Consider the following 12,186-nt stretch of genomic DNA (forward strand, 5'->3'; position numbering starts at 1 on the left):
AAAAGCAGGGAATGAGATTGCAGTAGCACTGAGACAGTAGAAACCCTTTGATTACTCATCCACAGTGGAATAGCCCCATAGAAAAAATAGCACTCTGGACATTACTTGGATTTGTGTATTTCTGCAGGCAAAGTTTACAGACCTGTAAATTTAAATGTAGAATTTTTGTAGGCAGAATGCATTGACAAATATGCCTGATGGTAATACATCTTATACTGATAGTCCCAGAACAGGTCAATAATAATACTTATATTGATAGCAGCAGTGCAGGAGATGTTACTTCATATTATAGCTAAAATCTATGTTATCCCCTTAATCATAATTACATTAATATTGGCAGGCTGTTGACAATACTCACATTACTATTGATAGATTTCTGTCAATAACATGTTTCCAAATAAAATATATTCATTCATAATTTGTACAATGCTCAATAACTGCACTAACATATACCAGAAGAAACTCCTATTTCCCTGGTGATATACATTTTTTGTAGTTGTAGTGTAGTGTGCTGTAGGATTGTTGATTTGCTTAGGTGGAAGAAAAAAAAAAAGACAAAGTGTAGGTTATTTAAGACAGAAAAGTTCTTTGGGGACGGACAGACAAATTTTTAGTTTTTGTATGCAATATCTGTGAAGTTGTAAAATCAAGGAAAAACATTCATGTAGTGGTCTTTAGAGTTTTGTCTTAAAGAGTATTTATGTACCAAGTTAATCATACACAGGTATGATGTAATCATACATCATACACAAAATCATAAACAATACACAATTGTTTATTTTCACCAGATTTTTTTGACTGTTCAATTCTGATCATAGATTATATAACCTATGCGTGATGGCATCCTTAACTGAGCATTGATATTTGTCTTTTTCATTATTGTGTCAACAATTCTGAGTTCTTAAGTTCTTCTTATTTTAAATAATGTAAAGTAGACCAAATTAAAAAAGAAAAAAAAGAAATAAGGACATGACAAACAGCATTTAACTGGAGGTAAGACAACATTCTCTTTATGGTCTGTTAAGCTCAGCACAACATAGAATGTAAATTTAGTATAAAAAAGTAGAAGTGAAATGTATTGACATTTCAGTTTTAGGACAGAGAGCAGATTTCTCACTTATTCCTACTGTAAGACCACTATGTATGAAAGCAGTACAAACTAAAAAATCTAATAAAGTTCTGAAAGGTTTTCATATGGAGGAAGTAAAGAGGAAAAAAAAAAATCTTTACTTACTATCACTTGAAAAAACAGCCATCACAGACAAAAAAATATATATATAATGGGAATTCCCTACAAAATAGGGAAAGTTCAGAATTTAGGCCTGTTCTCTTGAACAAATAAGTTGCTGTTACCTAGACCATTAGGGCTTTTGAAGACATTTTTCACAGGTGAGTATGTGTTTCAAATTTTCCCTCGAAATGTATTTCTTTGGGAAGTAAATAGGTAATGTGTGTCTCAGGTGGAAAATCTACTCTGTAAATGCAGTAAAACCTTAAATCAGTTCTGAAGTAAGTATAGTTTATAGCAGAGTGCTTCAGCATGTAAGTAATGGTAAGCACGCTAAAATGTGCTTACACATTAAAATCACAGCTATATGACTATAATATTTAAATAACTTGCAGGGTCTGGTTAACAGCCATGACCTATGGCAAACTTTAGGTATGCTTAGCAGTGATCAAAAAACCTGGCAATAATGTTCAGTTTTATTGCTTACATTGAGAATTCTTACCTAACTGTTGGGAAAAAAAAAAACGCTTTTCATGCATAGTAATATTATAAGCATAATTTAAAGGAATTTTAGAGGAATATATATATCTTGTATTAGCTGGTTACATTTCTGTCTTATCCTTCCTTTTTCATATAGTTGACATAAAATTTACTTTGAAGTTGAATCAAAATGTTAGTTGGCAATTCAGGAAGAAATACTAAATTAAATATGCCACAGTTAAACAGTATATATAGTATTGGTTTCAATTTTAAGAAAGGAGTTTTCATGATTTGGGATGATTTTGGAAATTTGACAAACAGTGGTTGGACTCATTGGTTTAAAAGTGGTTTCCATTTTCTGTAAACAAAATTCTATCCCACACTGACAGGCTCACTGAAATTACTTCCTTCAAATAAAGTTCTATAAAGGGTCAGGGACATGAAAAATATATGTGTATTTCTAGTCACAAATCAGTTATGTTATACGATGAGCCATGCACAAATTTATTGGAAGGTTGAGGTCCAAGGTCAGGGGAAAGATCTTGATGACATCTAGTCCAGCCTTCTGTGAAAACAGGGGATAAATTCAATGTTAGAACAAGTAAAGTAGGACATTGTTTGACAAAGTTTTAAGAATCTCCAATGATGGAGATTTCACAGTCCCTCTAGACAAACTTGTTCCAGTGTTTAACCACTCTCATGAAGACATTTTTTTTCCTTATGTCTGGTTGGAATTTCGCATGTTGCAACGCATGACCAGTTGCCACTTTTTCTTTCATTGTGCATATCGCAGAAAGGTTTGACTTAATCTTCTCTGTAACCTTTAGGAAGTGGGAGATTACAATTAGATTGCATTTAGCCACCATATCTTCAAGTTAAACAATCTGAGTTCCTTCATGCTCTCCTCATATATCACGTGTTGGGGCTCCCTGATGATATTAGTGTCTGGACTCTTTTCAGTTTGTTGAAATTTCTCTTGTGGTGATAGTAAAAAGTCAAAACTGGATGCCTGGTGTAGACCCAGTAATGCCAAGTAGAGGGGGATGAACATATCTTTTGGTCTGTGCCATTCTAATGCAGTCCAGTAGGCATTATTGCTTCAATGGTACACTGGTGATTTGTGTTCACCTTGCTGCCTACCAGAATTCCCAAGTCCTTTTTTGCAACACAGTCATCCAGTCAGTCAGTCCACAGCCTATAGTGACCAAGAGTTCTCGTGTATTTTGTGATCCGTTTTGGTCCTGTGTATTTGACATGTTTTCCTTCAACTTCAAGAGGTTCCTGTTGACCCATATCTCACTTGCTGAGGTTTCTTTAAATAATCTAGCCATACTGGAGGAAAAAAAAATCTGCAAAGAGTTAGCCTACTTACCTTATTTACACGAAATCTACAAGAACAGGATCTCAGCCCCTGGGATGGTGCTGGAAGACAGCTGGAAAAAATGATCGAGTTGATAGATGATCCACTAAGACTTTTTTCTGTGGGTATAGAAGTTTGGTGAGATGGCCATTAAAATAAAATTAGGGTTTTGAAGGGAGATAATATGTATTGGAGGCTGTACAGAATGCGTACGAGAGGGTAACCGAAATGGGTGGGTGAGAGTGAAATGAGTAGGAGTCACTGAGATGTTACTAGAAATGAAGAAGGAACTAGATTAGGGGCTACGAATGAGTATCATGAGGCTGGAATGACAGGTTCCAGAGCAGGCTGGCAGAGACTGGGGTTCCTAAAATTGTAGTGGGGTGAGAAATGAGGGCTGGGAGCATGGATATTCATTGGAGCTGCTGTTAATGAAGAGATATAGGGAGATACAGTAGGGGCCATATTGATCTTGTGATCACAAAGTGGAGGAGGTAAGTTATTGGGTAGTGCTTTCCAGACAAACTTCCTGCGCCTCAATGCTTACTACAGAAAAGGTGGAAGTGCAAGTGAGACAGGCTTGGTATACCCTTGTTTACTGGCTTGTCAGGCTGGTGGGGGGTCGATGGTGGGAACCTCAGTTTGCCCAGTGGGGGTGGCTTTATGCTACCTTTACTCATATTTTATTTCTTAATGAGGAAGGAAGAGTTAAAGGAAACAAAGTGGAGTTATTCCATGCCCTATCCTTGTAGTCAGTCATGGTTAATTGGAAATTAGCGTTGCTTAGCATACATTAAGAACAAAATCATATTTCCTATGAGCTTTGCACAGTATTTTCCTTACAGACATGACCAATTACAGGTCATATTTATGTAGGTACAGAAAACAGTACAAATGGTACAAATAAATAATATTTTATACCGGGCTTGAAAACTTTTGGTGCACAGTGTTTCAGGATGGCATTATTGATTTGGAGGACTTTTTTAGTATTCTTAAAATCATTAGCAACCATTCATATATGGGGTCCTATATAGCACCTTTTATTCAAAGTGATTTTGTTTTACAGCAGGTTTTCCTCCTATAAATTTGAAGTATTTTTTCTGTACCTTCTCCAAAAGGCTGTCCCTCATCTGTTACAGAGTCTGATTCAGAAGTTGAAAAATGTTGCACACTACCTGAAATACGCCCCTTTCCCTAAACCCCTTTGTCTGTCTGTTTTCTGAATAATAATTTAAAAAAAAAAAATAATCCAAAAATCAGCTAACACACAGTTTTTGCATTGTGGAGATGTTATCCATATTTTGCTCTTACAATTTATTCCATTTATTTTCTTAGTTAGAGAATTCCAGATATGATGACATTTAAGCTAAACAATTTTTTGAAATATTTTTGTTTTTCTCTGTAACGCTCAGACAGGAAGAGTATATGTTTGTTGAAGTTTCTAGTATGCATTAGTCTTGCTAGGATCTTGCTAGGAAATTTAATATATAAGGAATATAAATAGTACAATTCTGCACCTGTCTAAGACTCTGGAAAATATATTCTGGCTTTAGTGATGTTCTGTATGATAATTGATGGCTGAATATTTCTTTAATCTTCTATAATGATTCTTCCCTAAACTAAACTGCCTTTATTTAGCAGGCTTTATCATTCCTGCCTTAATTTTCTTCTATATTTTTCTGTATGTAATCTGTACATTTTTTTGTATTGCTAAGATTTTTACTTTCAGCTGCAGCTACTGAAGTATAATTGGAACAGTATTTTCTATCCACCCCACTGTTCTCTTCTGGATTTTTTTTTCTGCTCATTTTCCCCATTTTTCCATAAACCATCTTAATTTTAAGATTCTTCCATTTTAAGATCCAGTTGAGTGTAACAGTTGTGCCCAGGATTATTATTATTTTTTTAATTTACACAATGAAATGTGAAATATGTGAAATTTTGTGAATATCTGAAACAGGTTACATATTTCTATCTAACCAAGTAAAAGTGTTACTATTTTTGAAAAATAGTCCAATACAAACTCTTTTGAGAGGTAATTTTATACTGTTAGTGTAAAGCTTGCTGAAGGGACTTGTAGTAATTCCTGATAACATAACCATATCTAAAGAAGCATTTGTTATTTATTGTTTATTGCTGGTATATTACAACTTTGTTATCTCTAGTAAGAATAAACATAGGAAATGCTCTATTACACTAAAATCTATTTGTGTTTATTCCTAGAAAGTTGTTGGTTTTTTTGTGAAGAAATGGCCTCCAGCGTTGGAAATGAAAAGAGTGTGAATCCTGTGCTTAGAATAAGTCAACTCGATGCTCTTGAACTAAACAAAGCCTTGGAACAACTAGTGTGGTCCCAGTTTACCAGCTGTTTTCATGGATTTAAACCAGGAGTGCTGGCTCATATTGAACCAGAATTAAAAGCATTTCTTTGGTTTTTACTATGGAGATTCACTATCTATTCTAAGAATGCAACTGTGGGACAGGCTATTCTGAATATTCAGTACAAGAATAATTTATCTCAGACAGAAAAATACCAGCCTCTGAGCAAACACCAGAAGTTATGGTATCTTATTTTCACTGTTGGTGGAAGATGGTTGGAAGAAAGATGTTATGATTTATTTAGCAATCGTCAACTACAGTCCTTCTGTAAAATCAAGCATTACCTTAATTTTGGAGCTGGACTTCTTAAACTGTGTGGACTTGTAAATTTTCTGATTTTTCTTCAGAAAGGAACATATGCAACACTTACAGAACGCATTCTAGGAATTAGGTCAGTTTTTTGCAAGCCACAAAGTGTTCGTCAGGTAGGATTTGAATACATGAACAGGGAGCTCTTATGGCATGGTTTTGCTGAGTTTCTGATCTACCTGCTACCACTCATTAATGTACAGAAACTGAAACTCAAAATTTCTTCTTGGTGTTTGCCTATTGCAAGTCTTTCTAATAATGAAAACACATTAGCAGTTCACTGCAAGGAGTGTTCATTGTGTGGGGAATGGCCTACCATGCCGCATACCATAGGCTGTTTGCATGTTTTTTGTTACTATTGTATTAAAAGTAACTATTTATTTGATATGTATTTTACGTGTCCTAAGTGTGGCTCAGAGGTACACAGCCTTCAGCCACTGAAATATAAAATTGAAATGACAGAATTCCGTGCCTGATAGGGGAGTTGATTTGGTTTTATACTGTACATGAAATACTATAGTAGAGATCAATGGAAAAAAATCAGAAATGACTATAAACATCTTGAAAGACAGTTTTGGAGATTCTGTAGTTTCTTGTAACATTTGTCTTTACTGGTATTATGTTTTTTTTTTTTTACTGAGTAACAGTGTCAATTTGCCCATCTGAAGGAAGGAAAAGAACAGACTTCACCAGCTCTTCTGTTCTCTCAGACTACTTGTTCCCAGTTTGGTATCCCTGTGTTGTCAAGTATCTTCTTAGATCCATGGTCTGGCAACCCACCACTTCCTAACTTCATGCTATACTCTTCCCTTAGGGATAGATGAGAAGATGATGAATAAGCTTTTAGCCACTTTGTAGATTTTTTCAGCCTTTTAAAAGCTTCTTCCATTGCCAACATAACTAGTAGATTTTATGTGAAAGTCGTCCTAGTTACACCTAAAGAATAGTTTTATTTTTGAATATTTAAAATCTGAATTCTCAGTGTGATGCTCCGCTGAAAGAAGGAAAGGTGTAAGACGAAGTCTTATCTCAGCAGATTATTAATAGTTTTCATCAGATTCAGCCACCATAACAGGACATATGGTCTATTTGTAAGAGAAGAATAACCTTTTAAGTGATCTGTATGGTCAACAGACAAAAAGTTAACTTGTGCCTGCAGGAGATATAACCATCTCCTGGTCAAAGTACACTTTCTAGATCTTCATCAGATGACAAAACTCATTTTCTCACCCACCAGTGTGTCTGTGATCTTCAGTGATGTATGTATGATCACCTCCCGGTGCTTCCCTATGAAGCTGAGGGACACAATCTATCACTCACTGGGATGCAGAAGCTACCTGAGGTAACATGCATTATTCTAAGTCAGATACTTTGGAGAGTACAGTTTGCTCTCAAGATGCTGTCTTTGGGACTTGCCACTCTTTGGAGTGGTGATGGTGGGTTCCAAACCTCACTAACGGCTTATTACCACAGAGAAAACAGATCAAACCCAGATATGTGTGTGTAGATGTACTAAAAAATGGGTAATTGTGGTAATTGTTTCTGTTTGGGGCTATTACTATTTGTTTTTCTCTGTTGGCTTTGTGATGTTTTTATTCCCTTCTTTAATGCTTCATCCATTTAGTTTCTGACTTGGTTTTATAGGGTATATTATTTTTTTTCAAAATTGCAATCTTTTTTTTTTTTTTTTTAAACAGAAAGTCTTACCCATAAGTGTCTTGTTAACACAAAAACACATTTTATCCTGCTCTGGCTCTTAAATCAAATTTGCAAAATCTTACACAGTTAAACCAAGTAAATCACTTTATGGTGACTGGGTTCTTGATTGGCTATCATCAATAATCAGTCCCAAAAATAGTATAGAAACAACTGATGCGTACCTTTGATCTCCTTTTACAAAATGGTTTATTACATTCTTCAGTGTCTGATTAAAACAACCCACCAGTCTATTTGTTTGAAGATCTTAAATTCTGTTTTTTGATCTTTAGAGTGACACATAATGCTTTCATCTGATGCAATTAAATATAGTTAGTAGGATCATAAGTATCTTTGGGCAGCCCAAAAATTCATTAATTTTGCTACTATTCTCCGAGTCAACAGAGACTTCAGAGCAACCGCTTCCAGATACCGTGTGCTGTAATATATAATTTGTCAGTGTGTATCAGCAGCCTGCCAAATTTTTGCTATTCGCAGTTGCTATTTGAACCATGAGGTACAAGTATGTCCTTATTAGAAGTATCAAAGCTAGTAAGTCTGTTGGAGAATATCCTTGAGTCACTAGCTAGTGCTGAAGTGATTCTGTATCAGTTATCCCTGTGCGTTACTTAGTAGATCTTCCCAAAGAAATGTAATAGTAGCCTTGACTTGAAGGTGGTCTCCAGAAAGGATTATCAGTATTCTGGCTACCTCTCCCCCCAACTGTCCTTATTAATTAAGATATATACACATCCAAAATCCAGTGTTCACAGGTTATAATCATAGCAGACCTTTGTTTTCTGTGGATTCTTCAATCTTTCTGAAGTCACAGTGCAGTATTGTGTCAAAAGTGCCCAGATTTTCTATATTGGACTCCTTTAGGTGTTATGTTCTTAGTTAAGAGTTGACTTCTTTCCTATTCAGTAATGTTTCCTTTTCCTGAATATTCAAATAATGTTTTCTTCCTTATTCGCTCTACCTCTGTCCCTTCTGCGCTTTGACTTACTTAACTAAGCTGTACAAGTTTCCCAAGCTTTGTTTTATCTCTTGCAACTTCACACAGGTGCAAATCCTAGTACCATGTATAGTCTGTTTTTCATCCCTGTTACAGTATCAGTACTATACCTTTTCCTAGAAATTTTGTACTTCTGTTGTACAGAACTATACCACTGCTGGCTCTGGTATACTGCTGTTGTCTGCCCTGTTTTTCTTATGGAGTGGAACCTTTGATAATTAACTGATGATGGATTATCATACCAAAGCATTGGCCTACTTCTGTAGTACCTCATCATCAGCGTGTTAGCTTTGTAGCCTGCAGCACTGATAACGTTTGTAGTCTGTCTCTTATGGTGTGGATAAGGTAATGCAAACTGTCTGAAATTCTTTTCCTACAAGGCCAACAAATTTGACTTCCAGTTTGGTATCTTCAACATTCTTCTTAAGTGCTTCTTCTGCGCTGGTTCCTGAGGACCCGAAGTCTATCGAAATATTTTCAGATTCTTAGCTGCTTTTCCAGGGATTAGTAAGGCTACCTCCATTTTTCATATTTTAAGATTATTTTAGATTTGGTTTTAGTGTACAGATACCTGCCAGAAACTTAGTCCTTGGCTCCCTCTAGAACTGTCCTTGCAAAATCCAGAACCTTACTTTTAGTCCAAATGCATCCATTTCAGAACCTCATAAGTGCAGAATATTACAGAGGAATAATTTTAATTTCACTGATGGGAACTTAATATATTCTGTGGAAGCTACAGATTTATTTAGTCAACTGTTTTCATAATCCTTATTGAAGATAGGAGAACACTTAAATCTACTTTAAAAATAAGAGACTGATTAGTAATCATAATAAAGCTAACCTTCCACCTGAATAAAATGGAGAGCTGTGATACAGGAGAATGTTATCTCAACCACATTCCCTTCTATTGTACGTTTGTAAATTTCAAATGTGCCATTTAAACTGTTTTTGAACTATGTGTAATTAGTCCAGTGTTCAGCCAGTTGGCTGTCTCAAAAAGACTTAGGGTATTTAGTGCATGTCATGCACTGTAGGGTATTTTTGTTTGCATTTGGAGATGCAAATATTCTATACATATTAATGGCAGTGTGTGTCCAAACTTCAGAGTGGCTTTAGTTCTTATATTTTCGATGTGAGTAAGCAAGTACCACACATCTCACCGAATTAGAATGTTTAGGAAGAGGATGGTTCATTTTGTTGTTGGTTCTTGGTGGTTTGTTGTTGTTGTTTTTTGTTTTGTTTTTGTTCTTTAACCGACATCTTCCTTTCTGCCCTGCTCCCCGCCCCCAACTGTCACCATTTGGTGAAACCTTTGGTCTGTTGTAGTCAAAACTCCAGTTGCTGAGACCAAAATTTCAAGTTGCATATTCAAAAATCATTTGCTTTCAGGGTAGAGTTTTAGGATGACAAAGTCAATACTCAGCAACTTCCTTATAGCATAGTAAAATTAACCTTTTTTTTTATATACTGCAGTTCTGTTTTGTGTGTCTTGTGATGTGTAAGCTGCAGAAAAGTCTTAACTGAAGAGATGACAGGAAAAAATAATAATTCATAGACTAATCAAAGGATAATTAATTTTATATACTAATTGCATGGATAATTTGTCCTCATAAGCATTGTATTTTCAGGAAAAAAATACTGCAACAAAGGACCAAGATAAATCTACTGATGCTTCCTGTAACAGAAAGAGTAAATTTTATTTTGGAATGTTAATCTTTTCAATCATCTTCTCTAAACTAAAGGCTTTTAGTGTTCATCTACTATGAGAGTGTACTTCTGAACAGTTATATACGCAACAGTGAAAAGGATCAATGCCTAGAATTTAAGAAAGCTAAAGGACCAGACCTCTTACCGAGCTTACTGAGTCTTGGATATGAGTTACAAGCCTGTATTAACAGTTTTATTTGTGCTCTGTTGTAGGTCTTGTGTGCTACATGAACATTTTCAATATATCAGAAATAAATAAAGTCATTTTTGAAGAAGACTAATTACTTTAATAAACATGTTAGAAAATTCTTCATGTGTTTTGATTTGAATGAGAAATACCAGTTGTCATAAGGTATGTTTTTGGAGGTATTTAGAAGAAAGGAGTTGGAGAATGCTGATTCCCTGCTTCCACAAATCACTACTGTATGTACTCCATATGCTGTAAAAGAGATCTCCAATAAGTAGTATTATGTAAGACTTAAAATCAGGAGTTTCAATATTCTGTAAAAGAGATGACAGGGATAGAATCCCATTTCTGCATTACCTGAAAACATCTATTTATCTTTCCATACATATGAGATGTAGAGGAGGGTGATCTGGACAAAATGGTGGAAAGATAGTAAAAACGATGGAAGAAATGTATGGTCCAAACTGAGGAATGTCCTTATTTGAGGATATAACTGCTGTTGCTGTCTGGGATGCATCATTCTTATGAAAACCAAGTTGGCTTTTTTTTTTTTTTAAGAGAGATAGTTATCATCCCTATTTGATGGTTTGACTGTTACACCATTTCATACTTTAGCATTTATGAGACCAAAATGCCAGGAGGGAAAATAGTTTATAGTTACAGTTCATTTAAAAATAGTTTCTACAATTTTAGGTTGCAAATCAATTTTTTAATTGATTTTTTTTAAACAACTCTCCTTTTGAGTAGACTAGTTGTATTTTCCACTTCACTGTGTGCTTGCTAGGAAGCCGTCTTGGCTTGTACTAAGAAGAAAATACTGTGGCGTGGCTACATGTACAGGATAAAGCCATTTACTTGCTGGCATGTTAGGTAGTAAAGCTCATGGTCACTTACTTCTAGTAATAAAATTATTGTAGCCTGAGCACAGCACTTGCAACCAAAATACCAAGAAGCAGTTTAAAAATGGTGCTTAATGTCTTTTCAATGACAATATCTTGTTCATTCCCAGGTAGAATTGATTAAGTAGATCACAACCATCTTCCTTCAAAAGGTTTTTCCATGTTGTCACCACCAAAACATTCACTTAAAATTCTTACTGCAGTCCTAATAGCATAGTTCCCTCATTCCAAGGGAGCCCATTTCCATGGCAGGATCCAGCATAAGCCTGGCAATGTCACCGAATGGATGGCATTGAAACAAAAGATACTTGTGAGGGGATCCCAGTCCAATCCAGGACCAGAGGAGTACACAAACATGTATAGTGAGTGATAGAGGGCATCTGCCAGGGCCAAGCAGTGATCTGTTTCATTCTCTGGAACCCACCTTGGTTTTTGTACCTCTGCTTAAACTGTCTGTCAACTGCATTCAGATTACAGACCTATTCTGTGTAGGAGGTGTGGACAAACTTGTTCTGCAGCAGTAATTTTAGGTAGATATTAGAGGTAGTTTTTAGTAAGTACAAAATCCCTATTTGCATATTTCTCTGACCCAAGGTCTACTTAGAAAACTTCGGAATATCTCAGGGAGGTATTTCAAGGAGAAGGTTGTTGGTCTGCACTCTGCATCATGCTGCATTGGAGGAGCTGTAACAGAAACTAACCAGCACATTGGAGTAGTCCAGGAGACACACTGACTCTTCTCCTTTCTTCTGCCATTATCCGTATTCACTACAGCTGTTTGTCTAACCTTTGGCTGCAAAACTGAGAAGTTTGATTGAACTAACTAAATTGTTCTGTCACATCTTGTAGCTTTTAGACACTTGCCAACTTGTTTAGAGATCTTACCCAAGTAATTTTCCAGAACACAGTCAGCAAAGGAAATAGCCC

The 12,186-nt window shown here is 35.7% G+C and overlaps 1 protein-coding gene across 2 annotated transcripts in view; it reads left to right on the forward strand.

Annotated features, from left to right (window-relative positions):
* Positions 1-10,482, forward strand: part of PEX2 (peroxisomal biogenesis factor 2) — a 28,025-nt gene extending 17,543 nt beyond the window's left edge. For both annotated transcript variants that reach the window (XM_083823409.1, XM_083823408.1), the window contains exon 2: positions 5,292-10,482. In XM_083823409.1, the coding sequence (XP_083679535.1) occupies positions 5,318-6,232 (915 nt within the window). In that variant the 5' untranslated portion in view covers positions 5,292-5,317 and the 3' untranslated portion in view covers positions 6,233-10,482. The remainder of the gene's footprint in view (positions 1-5,291) is intronic.
* Positions 10,483-12,186: the final 1,704 nt, after the last annotated feature.

Source organism: Anser anser (genome assembly GCF_964211835.1).
Source record: "Anser anser genome assembly, chromosome: 2".
NCBI classification, from domain to species: Eukaryota; Metazoa; Chordata; class Aves; order Anseriformes; family Anatidae; genus Anser; species Anser anser.